The 19,956-nt window shown below is 50.9% G+C and overlaps 8 protein-coding genes across 8 annotated transcripts; 2 read left to right on the forward strand and 6 right to left on the reverse strand.

Moving 5' to 3' along the window:
• Positions 1-1,917: 1,917 nt before the first annotated feature.
• On the reverse strand, positions 1,918-4,548 carry N0V89_009297 (uncharacterized protein; the record flags this gene model as incomplete). The annotated part of the gene is made up of 5 exons (XM_056218048.1): positions 1,918-2,582; positions 2,882-3,401; positions 3,427-3,455; positions 3,500-4,370; positions 4,426-4,548. The coding sequence occupies 5 exons, from the start codon at positions 4,546-4,548 to the stop codon at positions 1,918-1,920; spliced, it is 2,208 nt and encodes a 735-aa protein (XP_056067313.1).
• Positions 4,549-5,166: 618 nt separating this feature from the next.
• Positions 5,167-6,546, reverse strand: N0V89_009298 (uncharacterized protein; the record flags this gene model as incomplete). Its single annotated transcript, XM_056218049.1, has 2 exons — positions 5,167-5,887; positions 5,939-6,546. The coding sequence occupies 2 exons, from the start codon at positions 6,544-6,546 to the stop codon at positions 5,167-5,169; spliced, it is 1,329 nt and encodes a 442-aa protein (XP_056067314.1).
• Positions 6,547-9,270: 2,724 nt separating this feature from the next.
• On the forward strand, positions 9,271-10,553 carry N0V89_009299 (uncharacterized protein; the record flags this gene model as incomplete). Its single annotated transcript, XM_056218050.1, has 4 exons — positions 9,271-9,312; positions 9,361-9,838; positions 9,888-9,974; positions 10,024-10,553. 4 exons carry the CDS (start codon positions 9,271-9,273, stop codon positions 10,551-10,553), a joined length of 1,137 nt encoding a protein of 378 aa, XP_056067315.1.
• Positions 10,554-10,725: 172 nt separating this feature from the next.
• N0V89_009300 (uncharacterized protein) lies at positions 10,726-11,688 on the reverse strand (the record flags this gene model as incomplete). The annotated part of the gene is made up of 1 exon (XM_056218051.1): positions 10,726-11,688. One exon carries the CDS (start codon positions 11,686-11,688, stop codon positions 10,726-10,728), a length of 963 nt encoding a protein of 320 aa, XP_056067316.1.
• An 87-nt stretch (positions 11,689-11,775) lies between these two features.
• On the reverse strand, positions 11,776-12,334 carry N0V89_009301 (uncharacterized protein; the record flags this gene model as incomplete). Its single annotated transcript, XM_056218052.1, has 2 exons — positions 11,776-12,051; positions 12,113-12,334. 2 exons carry the CDS (start codon positions 12,332-12,334, stop codon positions 11,776-11,778), a joined length of 498 nt encoding a protein of 165 aa, XP_056067317.1.
• Positions 12,335-13,154: 820 nt separating this feature from the next.
• Positions 13,155-14,159, forward strand: N0V89_009302 (uncharacterized protein; the record flags this gene model as incomplete). The annotated part of the gene is made up of 1 exon (XM_056218053.1): positions 13,155-14,159. The coding sequence occupies one exon, from the start codon at positions 13,155-13,157 to the stop codon at positions 14,157-14,159; it is 1,005 nt and encodes a 334-aa protein (XP_056067318.1).
• A 692-nt stretch (positions 14,160-14,851) lies between these two features.
• Positions 14,852-15,610, reverse strand: N0V89_009303 (uncharacterized protein; the record flags this gene model as incomplete). Its single annotated transcript, XM_056218054.1, has 2 exons — positions 14,852-14,938; positions 15,143-15,610. The coding sequence occupies 2 exons, from the start codon at positions 15,608-15,610 to the stop codon at positions 14,852-14,854; spliced, it is 555 nt and encodes a 184-aa protein (XP_056067319.1).
• A 2,242-nt stretch (positions 15,611-17,852) lies between these two features.
• Positions 17,853-19,132, reverse strand: YHM2 (Mitochondrial DNA replication protein yhm2; the record flags this gene model as incomplete). Its single annotated transcript, XM_056218055.1, has 6 exons — positions 17,853-17,907; positions 17,959-18,631; positions 18,730-18,804; positions 18,859-18,899; positions 18,958-18,982; positions 19,048-19,132. 6 exons carry the CDS (start codon positions 19,130-19,132, stop codon positions 17,853-17,855), a joined length of 954 nt encoding a protein of 317 aa, XP_056067320.1.
• Positions 19,133-19,956: the final 824 nt, after the last annotated feature.

Raw genomic sequence — 19,956 nt, forward strand, 5'->3', positions numbered from 1 at the left:
CGAAACTTCAACATCCCCTCGTATGGGGGTGGGTATGGAGTAGCTTGTTACAAGTACCTCCGCGGAAAGCATGGAGAATTTCATGATCTTTTGATACCGTGCTTATCATTGATGAGTAATGGTGGAAATCATGCTCATCTTATCGCAAACCTATCTGATGCCCTATTGCTGCAAAGTCTCGATGCAGTATAGCGCTGTCTGAACGTGTGTAAAAGACCTCGAAATTTCTGCGAAGGATGTTCTTTACGGGATTCTACTAGTTTGAGTTACTAGAACAATTCAGCAGCTCTGCAATGTGGGGGTCTGGTGGTCGCCAACAAATGATAAGGACTACCACCATGTGGCGGTCTGGTGGACGCTTAAAATTCGATCATGGACAATACATGGAGTGCTGTGCTGCGGAGATTACTGTGTTAGCCTCTTAAGGGACCACTACGAACTGCATGGTCTGGCAGTCTCTAAAAATCCTGGGGTTTTCTGTGAAAGATGTCCTTCACACGATACCAATAGCCTGGAGTTGCTAAAACGACAGCCATACCGATGCATGTGGCGCTCTGGTGGACGCTAAAAATACAAGTGCAAGCCTATTATGAAGTGCTGCGGAGATTCTTGAATCAGCCTCTTCAAAGATAACCCCTCTGGACCGTGCGGTCTGACAGTCTATGAAAGGCCTGGGTTTTCCGGCGAAAGATCTTCTTTCCACAGTTTTAACAGTTTGAGTTGCTAAACAAACATCAAGAGCGAGCCATGTGGCAGTCTTGCGGACGCTGAAAGGCGGATGAAAATTTCTCTTGAAGTGCTGCGGAGATTCTGGTGTCAGCCTCTCAAAAGAGACGACCCCGAAACCCTACATTCAAAACGACCTCGCCCATTTCTTAATGGAGCGTGATTCATGAGTTGAGGGAATATCACAGCCATGCAACTAGCTTGATGGTGACGACAAGCATCACTATCGTACTAGATCACGAAATCTTCGCCGTAGTCTTGAGCCATGAGGTCCATTTTCTCGCATTTCCCAGTCTGCCCACGATATCTGCTGGTGCACTCACCACATGGACATGAAATCGCTGAGCGTGCATCTCATGTACGACCGATCGAACCACAGGTATAAAAAAACGCTTCTGTATCCTTTCCGTCTTCTCTTCACACAACCTCCACCTGTGGCACGGAGACCAAAAAAATCATCAGAATGGCGCATGCGCTGTTGCGCTGAAGCGCTGGATCAAAGCTGCGTGGAAGCAGCGCTTATGTCTGCGGGGCTCGGGCCTGGGCCTTTGAAAGCTCACTTTCGCACCTACATGTCTTGAACGAACCTTATGCTTCCTTGATGATGAAGATCATCGTCGCCCACTTGTATTATAAATTCCGCGTAACTTTTCTGTTGGCGCATACAGTGGCTTTTGGCGTCCTCTCATGGACGCTCACACGGTGCGTTGGTATATAAAGGTACTTCGCTGCGATCTGTCTGTTCTCTTTACACTACCACAGGATAGTTGCATACACTCAAAGGTGGCGCGAACGAGTTTCATGTGCCTTCTTGGAGCTTGGTCCGCAAATGGGTCACTAATAGACCTCAAGGCCATTGTCATAGAAGGTACTGGCTAATCTTTGCTGCATTCGGACTCAGATGTGATTATCATCACCCCATGCCAGATTTTGGACATTCGACACCATTTTGGAGTAATTGTTCGGCATGCAATGAGGCCTTAGGCTCTCGAGTGCGGTCAAACTATATTCAATGGTCTATGATATCGCGCTTTAACCTTCGTTCATCTGTTTCCACACTTTTTCGTTCCAATTTCCTATAAGCGAGTTCGTGCGTGTATGCTACTTCTGTACAACAACATCGCAGATACTACCAAAGGTATACAAGATTCCGTGCACCACCTTCGCGGCTCACTAAACCCATCGCCAACCCTACCCACTCATCCCAAGCCTCTCCACAATCCCCCTCTCAACAGCATACAACCTCTCCTCCGGCACGAGCCCCGTCCTAACAAGCTCCTTAACCCCAACATCTGCATCCTCATCCACCTTCTTTTTCATCCCCCTCGCAACCTCAGTAACATCCTCAATACTCCCAATCCACTCCTCAATCCACCTCTCCCTTACCTCGCCCCTAATCCCAATCTGAATACTCCTCCACCCCAACTTCTCCAGTCTCGCCCCCCGCTCGGGATCCCACTGCACAACAGTCGCGCCGCCCTCTTTAGCGGCACGCGGATCACCCGCGACGAGGGCACTCCTCAACAGCGTTGCGAAATGCTCGTGCTTCATTTTGAGCGCGAGGATGCACGATTGGTTAGCGTCTTTGTACGAGTAGCCGCTGCGGTACATCATCCAGCACCATGAGGGCTTGATCCATGTTGTGCGGCCAGGCTTGTACAGCGGAGAGGCAGATAGTTTCTGGGCAGTGACTGCTGCGGAGGCGATGGTCGAGTTGTAGGCTTGGTAGACGGTGATGGATTCCGTGTTGTAGGATGCGCGGATTTCGCGGATGGCGGGTTGGGAGGTGGGTTGCGTGGCGATTTGGTTGTTAGTTTGGTATTCGATGTCACAAGGGCGTTGTTTCTGCATGCTCGCTATCACGAATTGTATTTGTCAGCCGTTGCGTGTCGTAAATGAGCGCTTGAATCAAGTCTTATGTGATTTGTTTGGTTGGTTGTGCTCCATTGTTCACCATGCGGAAGTGTTGTGGTCTTGTAGTGTGCTCAGCCCCACCGCCGCCCTTTTGGAATACGAACGACGCCGAAAGCTAAATCACACTTATAACCCATCCTCTCCACTCGCGCTCCACAAACACATCACCTCTCAGCTATCGTGACCCAACAAGGATACCCATTTACAGGATGAGCTGCCCCTTGCTCTACCTGATACGCACGATTCCCACGGAGCAACTTCACTCCTTCCGTCGGATGCCGCCTATCCCACTCATCGTACGCCGGCACAATATCGAACTCCCTAACCAGGCAAGCAAGTATGACCCTCAGCTCAATCAACACCAACGCTTGACCAATACAGTTCCTCGGCCCCAGCTCAAAGGGCCGCCACGCACCAGGCGCAGGGTACAGTTCATCATCCGGTGACGCCAACCAGCGTTCTGGCAAGAACTCGTCAGCTCGGACCCAGTAATTCGGCGAGTTGTGCATTTCCACGTGCAGAATCCAGAGGATGGCGTCATCGGTGGGAAGCGCGTTTCCGGCGTCGTCTGTAACGCTGACACCAGGCTTGCCCGCACGCGTAGTGCCAGCAGGTGGGAAGAGCCGTAGCACTTCTTTGATCACGGCAAGGGTGTAGGGTAGGTTGTTTATGATGCGAGGCTCTACCGCGAGTCGGGAGGCTGCGGCCGCTGGGTTAGAGCCTAGTACTTTGTCGTGTTCTTCACGCAGAGTTTGGAGGATCTGGGTAGGTCAGCAGGTAAGCTACAGGACGTCTGAGAGTGACGGAGAACGTGCCTTCGGATGTTGCGATAGAAGATGGAAGCAATAGCAGATAGTACTCCCGGTTGAGTCGTACCCCGCGAAGATGAACAGCTTGATCTGACGGATTGCAAAAGCGCGGAAGCTGGGGTCTAGCTTGTCGGGGAGTTTCTCGGATCCTTTGAGGTATTCTTGTAGCGCAAGATCTATGACCGACTTGGATGCGCTACTCTCAGCATTGCTCTTGTACTCTTGAAATCTCCTGTCAAGTTCAGCTCCGATATACCTGTCCATCTGCCGACGGTTCTTCCAGTGCACGAATGCGCGCACGAAATTGAAGTGGCTGAACGGGTTGATTTCAGCGTTGGGATTGTGCCAGCGGATCTGGCTGAGCATGCCGTCTGCGAGATCGTTGAAGCCGGTTTGTGCGTGCAATGAAGTATTCATAATAGAGCGCCCAATCATGTCAATGGTGAAGCGTAAAGTAATCGGGTCCAAGAAGCAAAGCTGATCCCTAGCTGCGTGATCACGCAAGGCTCCGGCAAAGACTTGGACCTCCTCGACCATGTTAGGTACAAGACCATACATACGCTCGCTGTGAAATCCCTTGTTGAACACTGCTCGCCATGGCTTCCAGTCTTTTTCGTCGAGGTCAAAAATTGTAAGACCGCCAGTGATGGGCTTTAAGAATCTGCGAAGGAGCTGAGGACGATCGGACGTGAGTTTTGGATTGGTTTGCGTGATCTCAGTCGCGACTTTCGGCGAAGTCACGGTAAGGAATAGGCCACTCATTGGCCACAGGTCCATATAGAAGGCACCTTCACTAGCAAACTTCTCCCGAGCAATTGCGGCGAACCCAAATTGGTAATGTGCATCTTTTGGATGACGATCGAGTACGCTCTTCAGGTAGAGCAAATGGCCAAAGAGAAATGAGTGGTTTGGCGCTGTAGGCTGTGGTGGGTCAGTCGATCATCTCCACCGTGGTTTGAAACGGAAAAGAACTTACGAGTCCCTGCCGACGCCGATTTATGAGGAGCATGCGAGCACGGTAGAGCTTGATAGAGAAAGTGTAGATAGCTGTCACAAAACCCACGACGAGGGCGCCGACGAACGGTGAGGGAAGCGCCATAGTCAGCTATTGCACGAACTCACACACTTGCTCCAACCTGCTCCGATTATGTGCCGAATGCACTGCGCCGCTCGTGAATATATGTAAACCAGGCGTTACCACCGGGGGCCAGAAGTGAGGGGAGGCAAGGGTACTGATGAAATGGTCGATACCCAAGTGCTGGGCACAGATGCCTAGCAATTTAGGATCCCTGCTGAGAGAAAGCGACAGCAAGGCCGCATGAGGCTGCTGGTGAACAGGCAAACGAAGATCCAAAGGGAGGACCGAATCGAAGTAGCTGCAGCACAGTACCGCCTAGCCCAGGGATCAGGTGTCAGGCCGTCGTATGTGTCACGCCAGTAAGGTTACACAACATGGGTGGCATTGGGGCATCGAAAGAGCGGGCCACTCGGGCACCATCTGCGTGACCCATACCAAAACGTCCAACGCGTGCATCACGTGTGAATCACATATAGTTCTATACGTTATCGGCTACGTCATCAAAGGCTCGGTATCTACCCAATCATTTTCGCGCTTGAATCGCTCTCTCACTAACTCCATACAACACAAAACCATTTGCTTCGCGTCTTCATTCCCAACGTCCTACATCTCTAGTGAGGGGGATCCGGACAGAGTCGTTCATTGCGGGCGTTGCAATCGTCGAATCCGAAACGGCATGACTGCTTTGGGCCGCTGAACACCCAAGCCATAGAACACATCATTGTTCAGCACATGTTCTTCCGTGCTCAAAGATGGAAGTTCAATCTCAAAATTCTGAACCATGATTGCACAGAATGCCACAATCTCGCGCTGTGCAAAGAATCTCCCAGGACAAGCACGATCACCTACTCCGTAAGGGATCCATGAGTCTGAGGTGCCAGCAGTGATGAACTTGGGTTTGGCCTTGCTAATTACAAGTTCGTGTTTGATGGTTTCCTGTCGACGGTTGTTGTGTTTAGATGGACCGCTTTCAGCATCGCCAGCATAAGCGAGAAATCTGTCCGACCAGAACCGATCCAGGGGGTATCTCCCGTGCCGAGTGTTCCAGTAGTCTTCATCCCTATGCGCTGGTCTTGTAGGGACGAGAAGTAGACTCTTCTTGGGGAAAACCCATTCATTGACACGAATGTCGTCAAGATTATTGCGAAACACAGTTTGGACATCTACCCGTAGTCTTAATACTTCTGCGTATATAGACTGCAGCAGTGGAAGCTCCATGAGCTTTTCGATCCAGCGACAGTGGTTCTCCGGCGATTCTGTCATTGTATCAAGCTCTGATCGGACCCGTATCAGTAAGTCTGGATCCCGAAAGATTTCGATTATCATCCATATGGCAGCGGTGTGCACGTTGACGTTGGCGCTAAGCGTGTTATCAATGTGGATCTGGATTTGTTAAAGACGGACGACTTACCCCCAGAGAAGACCAAAGTCAGAACAGGCAATGGAGTCTTGATCCCAATCATCAACCTCCTTCAAGATTTCCTGTCTTTCGCGCATAGTTGCTAGGCCCCACCAACGATCAGCCCCGCCATCTTTTTCTACCTCCGACTGATGGAAATTCTCTCTCGCCAGGTTGTGCCAGGTCTTGACGTCTCGGATGAGGCTATCTCTCAACGCATACGCTCGAGGCATGGTCCACTTTGGCAGGCCCATCATTAGCTTATGGACGTACGGCAGATAGTCTACGAAGTCGCGAGTGAAATTAGCATTCACACGCTCGAGTACCGGCCCTGACATAGCTTCATTTAGCGCGGCCGTAAGATGCATCGTCCAAAAGTCTTCCAGGTCCTGCCCCCCGATCCACCCTGTCCCGATCTGCAAAGCTTCAAGTCGGCGACAGAACGACACATGCCATCTTTTGAAAAGATTATTCAAACCTTCTCCATTGAGCATCTTGAGAAAGTTGGCGTGGGTGTGATAGTCTATACGATTGTTAGGCTTGACCGCACTCGTCCCGATTGGCTTTGGATAGAAGCTGGAGTCGTCCTTGTTGTACATGTCGACGGCCTTTTGTGCCATGCCAAAGACTCGGGTGAGGCAAAATGCCTGAACTCCTGCATCTGTAATGATATCGGGATATTTGCGGGTCTTGGCAATGTTGCTGCGTCCTGAGATGAAGTATAAAGTGGAACCGAGCAATTTCAGGCCGTACGCTGTGCTTGGGCCCGCGATCCTACTACAACAATATTGGAAAGTTCTCCAGTGAATATAGCAAGGATTTGTGCTTACGTGGCAGATATAACACACTTCGAGGGACTGAACACGAAGCTTACTGCCTTGCCCACAAAGGGCAGAGCGTACGGAACAGGTCGAGGAACCTCTCCGGTGTTATTTGTTTGTCTCTTAGACTTGAATGACACCCAAGTTTCGAGATATGTGGTGCAGACGCAGAGACCGACTGCACAAGCGACGAGGATCGGAATTGGTAAACTCCACAGTGTTAGCGCAGGGCGAGGGTACTCTGAGCCTATGAAGTTGGTTCTGTTCAACAGGCCGCTGCCAAATGACGAAATGACTGTCATTTGGACACTTTCGAATGATTGCTTCGTGTCCATCTTTACAAAGAATTATGTTTGGCAGAGCAACTAGTGCACCAGTCCACAGATATACTTCTACACAAACTGCGAAACAAGGTCTCCTTTGAATACACAGCCGACCTCATAGCCAAGGCAGGTGGGAGACCCGCTTGCATCATGCTCAATGGAGGCAATCGCAAGTTCTGGGCTGATCAGTCTCATTCGTTCCTCTGAAGGCAACGGCTCAGCTGCTTCGCCTTGTCTCGTCTATCAGAGATCACCAGCACAAGGGCAGCCACATGCATCGGTTTTTGGACATACGGCATGCAATAAGGCAACTTTGTAATTTGAACTGCTACCTAACTAGCCCCACACCCACTCGGGGTTCAAGTGCCACACATAGAGTATGGGTTCATGGCTGCCTTCATGCATGCCAGGATAGCCAAGCCGGGGTTTATTGATCCGTATCATACCAAGACCTGTTTATCACGATATCCCCACAAAAACTGGTGAGTATGTGCGTTCCAGCCTTAGCGAGGTGAGTGGTAGCATTGCATTAGTGGCAGAGGGAGCCTTCAGAAACCCTGGTCCCTGCAGGGGTTGAATATCGGCCAAATTCAGCGCTCACTGCCACGCAACGTATGCTTGTGACTAAACCAAAACTGTGCATTCCGAGCTTCAGCCCCCAAGGCTGCGCTTTATGTACACTCTTACGTGATCTCCTGTACCAACTACCGGTAACACAAACGAGGAACATGTCATAAACCGATTGTATTATGATGATGTGCACATATTTATGTACAATATCAGTTTGAGGGTTTCTGTCCATCCAACATGTCCTAGCTCGACTACGTCGGTTTCCTCTCATTTACTCTATGCGTAGTACAGTGTGGATTCAGATGAACGGCCAAATAAACAATGTTCCCTTCCAAGATCACCGCTAGACTCCAAATGAAGCCCTGTGTGTGTCAGTTTCTCAGAGTACCTATGAAGCAAGCCTCGAGATCGCACCTTGCTCTGCATCCTCTCAAACATTGTGGCAAACATCATGCTGCGATCTCTTCAACCCCAGTAATTCGTTCCTCTGGTTCAATCAAGGTATAAGCCGAATAGTTCGACAAGTCGAAAGCCCATCGATCTTTGGGCGACAGTTGCTCATTCCGTATTCCCGAATAGCCTTTCGGCAGGGCGAAATAATCAAAAAAGAAGGCGGGTGCGAAAAGAAAAACTCCAAGCAACAGGAAGACGAGGATCTCTCGCAAGTGATGATCAAGTTGGTTTGCTGAAAGATCTGTTAACAGGTAGAATGGCGCAGACCAACTTGACATGATGGAGAGATTTGCATGAGCTGGACATATCGGACAGCTCTCACGTAAAGCCCATATTAGTATCCTTCGCTCATGTTGAACCTTGGTTCAGCCCTCTGTAGATGGAGCGCGTCTATTCCTCCATGGTCAGCCCGATCTGCCTCGTCTGATGCACGTCTTGATGGTGTGCTGATGTTGACAGGACTTTCGTTGCTTTACGGATGCCCTTGGTTATTTCTAGATCTTCCATAGTACGTGCAGAATACTGACTTCCCCGGTTGTACGAGCCTTGAGGTCGATAGCAAATGCAGTACCCACACGCCAACCGAAGATTGGGGCTGGGGGATCACCTGCACCTATTACGCCGGAACTTTGTAGCACTATCATATGAAGCAGCCTCAAAAGGCTTCGGACTTCCCAATAATTACAAAGATCCGACGGGTGGCTGCAGAGGCGGACGTTATCCTCACAGACACGAGCACTCCGCCTCGGCCCGCATCCTACCGGCGAAATATTGCCGAGAGCAGATCTGGGGGCCTCTTATGTAGGTAATTTGTAGTGAGGTTATTCATTGGGTGGCAGGTCATGCGCCGTGCTATCGTGTGTCGCAGTCTCGCTACTTCGGGACCCAAGGCGTTCGCTTATATGCAGCCAAAGAGGCGCAATGTTTGCCTTGCGTACGCTGCAAGTGAATACGAAAATGGCCCCCCAATTATCTGAATAGTCATCTGGGCTCACTACCTTCCAGAAGCAATTGCTGCATGTCAGATCGTATCATACCTGCGCTGCTCCAGCGGTTAAATGTATTCGCTGTAGCTCTATCGTCTGATCAGACGCCCTTGAAGTGACACCTTGCTCTGATTTCCGTGCACCTAGTTACGACTTCATCACCATCACAAATCTATCTCCTTTGTTACATAATGGAGACGACAACGGGCAGAATTTCAAAGGCGGCATTCGTTGTATGTACTCCAGAAAATCAAAGACCGACGATTAGCTAACGTTAGTAGGGATCCTCGTCGGCCTTTCTGGGAATCTGCCTCATCACAGTAGTCTTCCGTTGCTACATCCGGTTTTGCATACAGCGCGAGATAGGATGGGACGATGGGTTCCTCATCTTCGGCCTCTGCTGCCTCATCGTAGGCATGACACTCCTTTTCACAGTCATAGATACAATGTATGAATCAGAGAACTTTGTCTTTGGGTCAGGCATTGCCACGATCAACCCTATGGAGATCCCAAACCTGCTCAATCGAATCGCCCATTATCGCACGATGTCAGCTGTCGCTCTGATGCTCATGTGGCTCAGCATGGGTTGCGTCAAGATTTGCTTCTTGGCTTTCTTCAAGAAGTTGATTCGCCAAATGCCTGCGATGAACATCTTCTGGTGGTTCTCGCTTGTGTTCAATGCAGCGGTCATTGTCTATGGAACTACGACGTATTATGTGACATGTCCTTACTTCGGTCCTGAGAAGGTCTTCCAGAGTAGTACGTGATTGAGTTTTCTTCATAAAGTTATCTGCTAACACTCATACAGTGCAATGCGTGCAAGGAAGTGGACTCAAGCTGGCGCTCAGCTTTTCGATATCACAGATGGCCCTTGATATTATCGGCGACATATTCAGTGAGTCTGTGGTGTGCATGTCGTTATATAGCGACTGACAACAGGGTAGTCTTAGTGATTCCCGTGGTCCTGATCTGGAAAATTCGCATCACCTGGAAGCAGAAGTTGGCGCTCGCTTTCACACTCTGCTTGACCATAGTCATGGTCATCATTACTATTGCGCGGATTGCCGGCCTCAAGTGGCGAGGCAAGCTCGACTCAATCTGGGAAACCTACTTCATCGTTATCGCAGCAGAAATCGGGTTATCACTTGTCGCTGTCTCAGCGTTTCGTGCTCTTTACGTATCGAAGTCGAAGGACCGCCACGTGAATAAGACGATTACTTCATTCAGATGGTACAACAAAGGACATGCTGCGGTATGGAATATCATCACCAAGACAACTGGTAAAACTACATCTGTGGAGATGCAGAAGAGAGGTGATGGTTTCCTGAAGGATGACATTCCACATGGTACCATGACAGGTATGAGAACATTCATCGATGCGAATGGAAGAACAAGAATATACGATACCATGGATGAAGAGAGGTCCATGGATTATTCGAGTGTGAGTGAGCAGAGGGGCGGTCCCAACGTCTAGCCGAGACATAAGTGGTTCTTTGCAGCATCTCAAAGTAGTAGGTTCACTTGGCCATGCCGTGTTCATATTGAGTTCTTCCTGTTCACCTTGGCATTGATAGTTGTTTGTAGACATGTAGATGGAATAGAGCACTAGTTCATGAACCAGCTGCATCTTCTCAAACCAACACCCCTCACTCTAAGCAGCGCACCCTACATGGATAGCCATTGGCCGGATGCCCCCCGCCTCCAATACGGACCATGTACGCCCTCTGCCCATTGACCTTCATATTTCCAGTATTCCCTCTCGCCGTGTCAAATTCTGCATACGCATCAGCGACATCGAACTCCCGGATAGTCAATGCAAGAATGAGCTTAATCTCCGTAAGAGCCAGCTCCTGCCCAATACAATTACGAGGGCCCCTTTCGAATGGCCTCCAAGCGTGTTTAGGTGGATAAAGACTATCTTCTTCTGTGCAAAGCCAACGCTCCGGCAGATAATCTTCCGGTCGATTCCAGACGTGTGGATTGTGGTGGTTGCTGTAATGATCTCCCCAGATCATGCAGCTCTCTGTGGGAAAACTATGTCCATTGGGACTGACGAGATGCAGGTCTCGCTGACCGCTTCGGATAGTTGACACCGTTGGGTAGATTCTGAGTGCTTCTTTGATGGCTGCCAAGGTGTATGTAAGCTGGTTCAAGAGCTGTGGCTTCGACGCCAAAAGCGACGGCACGTTCGAGACAGGTCCAAGCACGGCATCATGTTCTTCGCGAACTTTCTGCAATACTTCCGGATGCTTTGACAGGAGATGGAAGGTGAAAACCGTCGCAGTAGAGGTAGTATCGTGGCCCGCAAATACGAAAAGCTTTATCTGTGCCATGGCAGCCGATTTGAAAGGGGCAGGAATGCCAGTGGACCCGGGGTTCTCGTCGAGATATGCTTTCATCGCGAGATCAATTACAGATTTTCCAGGAATGTGCTGCTGATCCAGAACAGAACTGTAACGTTCCTCCAACTCGTAGGTAAGATAGCTGTTCATAATCCTTGTATTGTACATGTGTACGAAAGGTCGGATAAAGTTCTTGAGGTTGTCAAGTGGGTTCATTTCAATTCCCATAGTACACCACTTCAACTGCCTGCGGAGAGCGGCGGTCATGCTGTTGTATCGAGTCTGGCTTTGGAATTCATGGTCCCTTGATAGAGATAACGTTAGTACTACACGATATCGCTGCAACTTTGCCACTCACATAACTGCACCCCCAATGATATCGATAGTGAGGTTTAGCGTCAAATGCTCGAGGAGAAACGCCTCGCCGCGCTGGGCTTGCTCGGCTAGTATATGCTTAAAGACGAGCACCTTGTCTATCATTCCAGGAATCAAGGAGGTTATATGATTCACGCTAAATCCTGGATTGAATATGCTTCTCCAGCGTTTCCAAGTAGCGCCTTCCATAGTGACCAAATCTTCTTTGCCAGTCAATGGTTGCAAGAATGTCCTCAAACCGGGGTCTTTGGGTACCTAGAGCAGGGAAGTGATTAGCTTGGTATCTATCCATCTCCTGAACGAGTCACAACTTTACCTCCTTCCCTTGTTGAGTGAGCTGATGCATCATCTCTGGGTTCAGTATAGCTAGCACAGGACGGCTGAATGGCCAGACATCGAGATAGAAGGCAGTGTTGAGCTCTGGGTACTTCTGGCGGACCTGATCTGCGATGTATCCACCAGCTGCGTCAGGTGCAAGGTTTCTTGTGACTTCCGCAGCCAGCGGAAGATGACCGAGGAGCCAGTGGTGCGGTGGCATTGGCTGGTTGCGTTTCGTTTAGCGATTTGATTTAGGGATTGTCTAGTTTGCACCTACTAAGCCTTGCCTCTGAAGCCGTCTGAAGAAGCTGCGAGCCTGATAAAGCTTCACAAAGAACAAGCTCAGCAGCCCAACCGCGAGGGTGACAAGCCCACGCGTCATGCTGAACTCGAAGACCATCTTTCAAATTGCTTACTGCCGTTGACTTGATCGACCGGACGAGAGAGGTGAACAACGTAGCTCATCAGGGGAGCTTCAATGTGCGAGCGGGTTGGCTTGCGCGCTCGCAGGTGTCCCCACTATCAACTGACAAGGGGTGGCGTGCACCCGGGGGTTCGGATACCCCTGCCTCGGATGCAGGCTGATATTGTAACGCAGGCGCTACGCCCCATCGCCCAGGCTGCAACTCAGCCTTTGTATCACCTACCCAAGCCGGCGAAGTACCTGTAGCATGGATGTATTATCTAGTAAGGATTTATTCTTGGTGAGAGGGAGCCTTCACAACCTTGGTACCTAAGTAGTCAGCCCACATGACGCTTTCACGCGCTTCTTTACGTTTGTAATGCTCGACGTGACTCTCCAATTGGTGAGTGCGGCACAGCACGGCACGTTGTGGGCCTGTCGAGCACAGGCTTTCACCTGCATCATATGCGATTTTTACTTACCTACCTATGTACCGGTGCTTTACATATCCGAACTCACAGCTGTCCGAAAGGCTTCCTTGGCAGACTGAGCATAACACAAGACGAAAGAGCCGTGACACACTAAATATAACAGTTGAAGTAACCACTTATCCCATGGATGTGTTAAGCAAACAAAAATGGAAGGCACAATCATCATCACAGGACCCACCGGCGGCCTAGGAAGAGCCATCCTCCACCGCATCAAACAGCTAAACCACCCCTTCACAACAATCCTAGCAGTCCGTTCCCTCGAAAGCGCGAAAACCCAAGCCCTCCGCGACTCCCTTGGAAAAGACCCCAGATTCCGCATCTGGCATCTCGACCTAGAAAGCCTAGACTGCGTACGCACCTTCGCAACCTCCCTCCGCATCTACGTCTCAACCGGCCGCCTCAAGCCCATCACAGCCCTCATCTGCAACGCAGGAATGATGTCCCGCTTCCGGCCAAAGTTCACGCACGACGGATATGAAAGGGTTTTCCAGATAAACTACTTGGCGAATTTCTTACTGGTTAACGCGCTGCTTCCGGCTATGGATTCGAGGAACTGCAGAGTAGTCTTCATGACTAGCTTTACGCACGATCCGACGTGTCTTCGTGCGAAGCTACTTCCTCTTCCTCGGCGATTGTGGTTAGACTCCAAGATGCTGGCGCATCCTCCTGTCCCGCGGAGGAACAGTACGAAAGCTGGGTTTGCAAGATACGCTAGAAGTAAGATGTGTCTTATGATGTTCATGCACTCGCTGCAGGAGCGTTTGGATCGGAGTGTTGAATATAAGAATATTGCGATTTTGGCTGTGGATCCGGGTTTTATTGGCGCGACTGAAATTATGCGGGAGCAGAATCTCCTATGCACGTTTGCGGTTGAGAAAGTTGTTACGCTTCTGACACCGATTTCGGAGAGGTTGTTTTCCAATTCGCTGTTACGGAGTCCCGAGCGTTCGGCGAATGATATTGTACGGGTAGGACTTGATCTAAAAACCGGGGGAGGCTCTGACACTGCAAAAGCTATGGTTTGCAACGGCCACAAACTTGAGCAAAGCGGAAGAGAATCGAGAGACCGGCAGAAGCAGAAGGAGCTATGGGATGTGAGTTTATCTTTGGTAGGCCTGACGCTAGAAGAAGAGGCTTTTATTGATGAGTGAAGCACATATACTTTGGCAACGCTCTCATCGCATAATCGTATGAATGTGATCTGGCGCGACTGGTGGTTCTACCAATAGGACAGCACATTTTCTGGAGACCTTAGGTTCGTGGAAGCCTCGGTCCATACATGCTATACTCCCAGCCTCAAAATGTCCCCCTTCATCACTCACCCTATACAACCAACTCATCCAACCGTACCTCCCCCTCCTCACTATACTTCCCAAGCTCATAACTATACACCGTATGATCATGATAATACATCATCAACCTCCACCTCCTCTTACCCCCACCCCGCCCCCATCCGTCACCACTCCCTCATCCCCCAGCATCAAACATCCCTGCACCGGCCCCACCGCAATCCCCACCAACTGCCTCCCCACTCATCATCAACGACATACTCCCCCTCCCTCTTCTTCTTCAACGGCAACAAGTGATCAAGCCGGAAGCCAAACAAGTCCGTAGCAGGCTCGTTATCTCGATGTCTATACAGCGTCCTCGTCAGACGGAAGATACCGACACGGCCGGCCGGCGAGCCAACAATGAAGACGCCGAGCTCGGGTATCTGTGCGGTGAAGCACTGCCGGTGGTAGACGCTTACGGGTGGGCCCAAGTGCCGCCGGCGTGGTGGCGGTAGGACTGTGGAGGGTAGAGGGGTTGCGCATTGTGAGGATGGGGAGGGAGGGGGTGGTCGTCAACGATGGGCCGAGGGGCTCTGGAAGAGGTAGATTTCCTCTTTTGTGACGATGAGCAAGGGCCGGGGACGTTGGGCGGTGGATGGCTGAAGGAGCATTAGCGTAGTTTGTCGTCGCGTTGTTAGTGAGATGCGGAAACCACGCGTGGACTTCGTCTGGGTTTGTGACATATGGCCTACGTTAGGTAGGTTGGAAGGGGATTATACGCGTAGACGACGTAGTTTGGGTCGTCTCAAGAGTGAGTATCACGGGACTTCGATTTCTTTGCGTGTACATTGGTAGTAACTTACCTTAGGTGAATGCTCTTTGTAGTGATTTGAAGTGATAAAGGCACAATAAGGCTTCTTCAATATCTCGAGTTGTAATTCATCCGCATCCTCGTCCGAGGTTGACGCACCGTCTTCGTCATCGCTCTGAGCTTCTTCATTGGGTGAAACTTCAGGAGGTGCCGTGATCTGTGGAAGCGGTGGAAGATCAGGATGCGGTGAGGGAGGGGGCAACGAGACTTGAGGTGGGGGGAAATCTGCGAAGAGGTCAATTCCAAGTGAATATTCTTCTTCTTCCTCGTTTTGCGTTGGTTGGCCTTGTGGTGCTTCGGCCATGGCCTGCTCGACCGCGTCGACCAATTCTTGTGTTGCAGTGTTTACGATCGCGCCCTCAGAATCACTCTCCATCGACAATTGACTTGAGGCTTCACTGCCGGCACTCTGATGTTCATCCTCAGCTTCTCCTGTAGGAATCGGTGGTACAAGCGTCATTGCTGCTGGCGTCATTGCTGCTGGACCGACATGCCAGGTAGGGGTTCTTCTACTTGAAGCAAATCGAGCTTTTTCCTCTGTGATATCCCAGAAACAAGGATCGCGATATGCCATTCGTCGATGCGACTGCACTTCGACACCGCATGCATCCGCAAGCGAGTCGACACTATGACACGACCAAGGGTCTATGAACATAGCTGCCCAGGCTGCATGGGGCACTGAATTCCGATTGAGGCATTTACAGGACTCCGGCATCTGGCTGCTGTAAGCTTATGTACTAAATCCATACAGTGCCGGTCTGGTTGTTCGTACAGACGGTCCCTCGATAGTGTATCCCAGAAGAACACGCTGCGGTGATTAACAACCTGCGACCACAGGACTGTATGGCGTGCTTACCAAGTCTGGTGCCAGAGATACACTTGCACAATGTCCCACTGCTATCACTCTGGCAGGCTGTGTCGGCCTACTGAGGTCCCACAGGTGAGTAAGTCCATCGATGCTGCTGCTAGAGAGCCATTTGCCTAGACAATGAGATCTACATCAGCTAAAGGATTCAATACGATCGTCAAGTACGCTGGACATCTTCAATACATAGAGGACAGCTCACCAGTTGGATCCCCACCAGTGTTATCGAACGATACAGCAGGTATATTAGTTTGAGCCTGCAAAGGACAAGCATCAGCCCAGAACTTGATCAACAATGAATCGTCTCTGACTTTGCGCGATTCTAAGTGCAAATCGCGGTCCTTCCCATAGCTTTCGACTTACACGTAATATAATGGATCGGTTCTGATGCCGAGGAAACGGAAAATCGTTCTGGCTATCCACTGAATCCTCCGGTTGCGACAGACCGTACGCTATAACTCTGACTAGGTGCGTGTTCGCACTAATCGCTATTAATCGCGCGTCCCGATGGACGGCAAGACCCCAAGCACTGCAACCGACATTGCGATGCTCAAAACATCGAATGTCTTCTGTCGCGACCATTTCATCGTCTTCGTCCGGAGAGTCTCGTTGGCTGACAATGGCACGGTGCTGAGCAAGTCAGTACATTCAACCGCATACTGCATGCAGTTCTTTTCCCAAGCGCTGCCGCAAATTCCCCCAAACGGTCCTTGAACATGACCACCGGAGGCACACAGAACGAACAGAACGAACAGAACGAACAGAACGAACAGAACGAACAGAACGAACAGAACGAACAGAACGAACAGAACGAAACTCAAACACTCACAATCTCCCCCACCCTCCACCCCACCACATCCCCATCATCACACGTCACAAGCAACACCTCCTCCAGCCCCAAATACGCCACACACAACCTCGTCACAGAATGCGGATCGCTAATATCAATGCCCGGCATCGTCGGCGCCCCCGAGCCAGGAACAGGCAACACCCTGACAGGTTCCCCAACGCTCTGAGAAGGAAAACCAGGAGAGTAAACATGAATCTCATCATTGCAGGCCACAAAGTAGAGATTGTATACGGAAGAGAGAGCAGTGAGATCGCAGCGCCAGTGCTTGATTACCGGTGGGGAGGGCGTGGGAAACTAGAGTGGTCAAATCAGCATGAATATTCACTGTCGAAGAACGCCAGCGGAGTTCGTATATTGGAACGAGCGGAATGTATAATGTGAGCAAGGTGGCGGATTCAGAGCCTAAAGCTATCTCTTTCAGAGTTCACGTGGTCGTGGTATGCTTACCCTTTGGTACCCATCTTGCATGCCTGTTTGGACGCATGAGATAGGCTTATACATGGCGCCGGCATCTCGCGGTTTTTGCGCAAGTGCAATGGTGTAGTCTGAGAGCAAAAGCAGCTATGCAACGATTGATGTGGTTGGATAGCAGGTGCTAGAGCCCGATGCGGGTGGTAGGAGTTCAGGTGACGTTTGGTGGGAGGAGCTCGGGCCAATGGGCTTTGAGATGACTGCTCCACTCGTACTCGAACGTTGGTAGCTAGGGTGTGCATATGGCAGGCTGGCAGCATATTTTCACGAAGACAAACATAGCGTGGAAGTGGTCTTATCAGAAACTTGAAGTTGATTGCTCATAGCATTATGCAAGTCTACCAATATGATTCGCTTTCCCAGGCCCGAATTCCAAGTCTATGCAGCGGCAAACACCGGCACAAATGCATAGTTGCGAAGCATCCTAATAATGTCACATTCGTTGCAAACCCACTAACCCCAGATAGACAGACAACAGATTACAAGGTCGATACATAAGCAAAAATCGAACGCCGTTTAGTGCTTAGCCGTGACCTTGTCGCCTGTGAGCTTCTCGACAGCTTCCTTGGCACTGTGAAGATATTAGTGGTAGTTGATGTAGAGAGATTGAATCGGCACTTACACGTCGCCCAAAGCAACCATGCAGACCGTCTGCCAGATACCGAGACCGATACGAGGGGTAACACCACGGTACAGTCCCTTCAGACCGTTCTGCGAGTAGATGTATTTCGCAGCTTTTCCGACAGTCAAGTTCTTGGGACGGTTGGGGTCCTCCTTCTTCGACTGCATCTCAACACGAATGACCTCGATAGGCTGGTTCCACGCGCTGAGACCACCACCAAGAGCGGACGCGGTGATCTTCTCCATAACGCTGAGCTTCTCGCCCGTCTCCTTGCCGGTGACTCTGCGAATACCAGTCTCAGCCATACGGGACAGACCAAAACGGGAACCCCAGTTGGTGACCTGGCGGACCGCGACCGCGTTTACGCCCTTGTTAATGCCACGAATACCCTCCGTACGGTAGATGTTCATGAACGTCTCCATGGTGCCCGGAGGTTTTACACCAGAGGCTGCGACCTTGTGTTTGGTGATCTCGACCGTCTTCATGCAAGTACAGAAGCCCATAGTCGCGTAAGCTTGCGCCAGACCACCGACCATACCACCGGAGATACCCGAGACGAAGTTGTTGGCGCCGAACGACTTGGCGTAGAACTCGGCCTCGGAGGCGACGAAGAGGAGGACAGCGCCCTTCGTAGACGCTTCGATCCAGGCCCACGGGATGAGACCTTGGTAAACTGTGATCGGCTTGTTAGCTTGTGTCGTTTCGTCGCTTCCTGTAGCGCATGGCACATCCGTTCTCGCATCTCGAGTGTATCCGGCCGGGAAGACTTACACCCAAAAACACCACCACGCGCCCAGATACGGCCAATAGCTCCTGCCATGCCATCGGCTCTGTTCGCGGCCATTGCTGAATACTGTTAATCACTGTCCCGCGCGACAAGCGTGCTGTGAGCTTGCTTACTCGTCTTCACCACCTCGAGTGGCTGCCCCAGAGTTGTGACTCTGTAAACATCGGTCAGCGATCACTTCACAGTGGTTGGGCGCATCGTTGCCAACTTACTCAAACAAGTTCAATCCCGCACCCACTGCATTCCAAATGCGCCGATCAGCTTCAATTCACTCTGCACAACTTCCTCGAAAGCAAACTTACACAGCAGATTGCTGAACTTGACCGGCTTCTTCTCAAGCTTCGGCGGCGCACCTGGCAAGCCAGCAACTGTCGCAGCGTCGCTCATCTCTGGGAGTAGTTGTCGATTAGGGCCGGACCGAGGCAGAAGGGCGCGTCGTTCGCTGAAGAGAGGATCACGGGGGGTAAGAGTGACTTGGGAAAGATGTCAGGAAAGCTGAATGCGTGCGAGACAAAAAGAAGAAGGGTAAAAGCCGCGGGAAAGGAACAACGTACCCTAGCGCTCGCAAAGGGTCCGGGCGGTGCTGGGCGACTCGCGGGAGCTCGATGCCATGTGCCAAGCCCATGTGCTTCGCGGACGCGGAGTACTCCAGCTTTCGCTGCAGTAAATGCCCCAATGCAGCTTTTCTGACATGTGAGTCTACGGAATGTTCCGACATGCGCGGCAATCAATCATCACGGCCGACATGTATTTATTGCTTCAATTGCGACACATTCACAGCTGCTCATTGTCTTCCCCTAACAGTGACCCGCTCTTCTCAACAGTGCGCCGCCTACAGAATGATGGGCTAGTAGCGGCTCCCCAAGGCATCGGGCCAGAGCTCAACAGCCGCGCCTACGCCTGACTGTCATAACCACAACACACCGATAATCTCCGGCTTCGGGCAATGGTGTTGGCTGCGTTGGACATTTGTCTGCGAGTTGCGCATTGCGAATCATTATTCCGGAGAGCTCGGTGCTGAGCTGAGGCGTAAGCAGTGAGCCACAGCGGTGCGACCGCTTTGCTTCCCGCGGGAAGGACATCGGGTACGAAGCTTGGACTTTGCGGCTCTGTTGTGGATATGCGCTATGTTTAGCAGAATAGAAAGCATTCAAACTTTGAGAATAGAAACTTTGAGAATAGGGGCGTTGGCATTGTTTTGTACCTGGACC

This window comes from Didymosphaeria variabile (genome assembly GCF_027946475.1).
Source record: "Didymosphaeria variabile strain IMI 356815 chromosome Unknown scaffold_7, whole genome shotgun sequence".
Classification (NCBI taxonomy): Eukaryota; Fungi; Ascomycota; class Dothideomycetes; order Pleosporales; family Didymosphaeriaceae; genus Didymosphaeria; species Didymosphaeria variabile.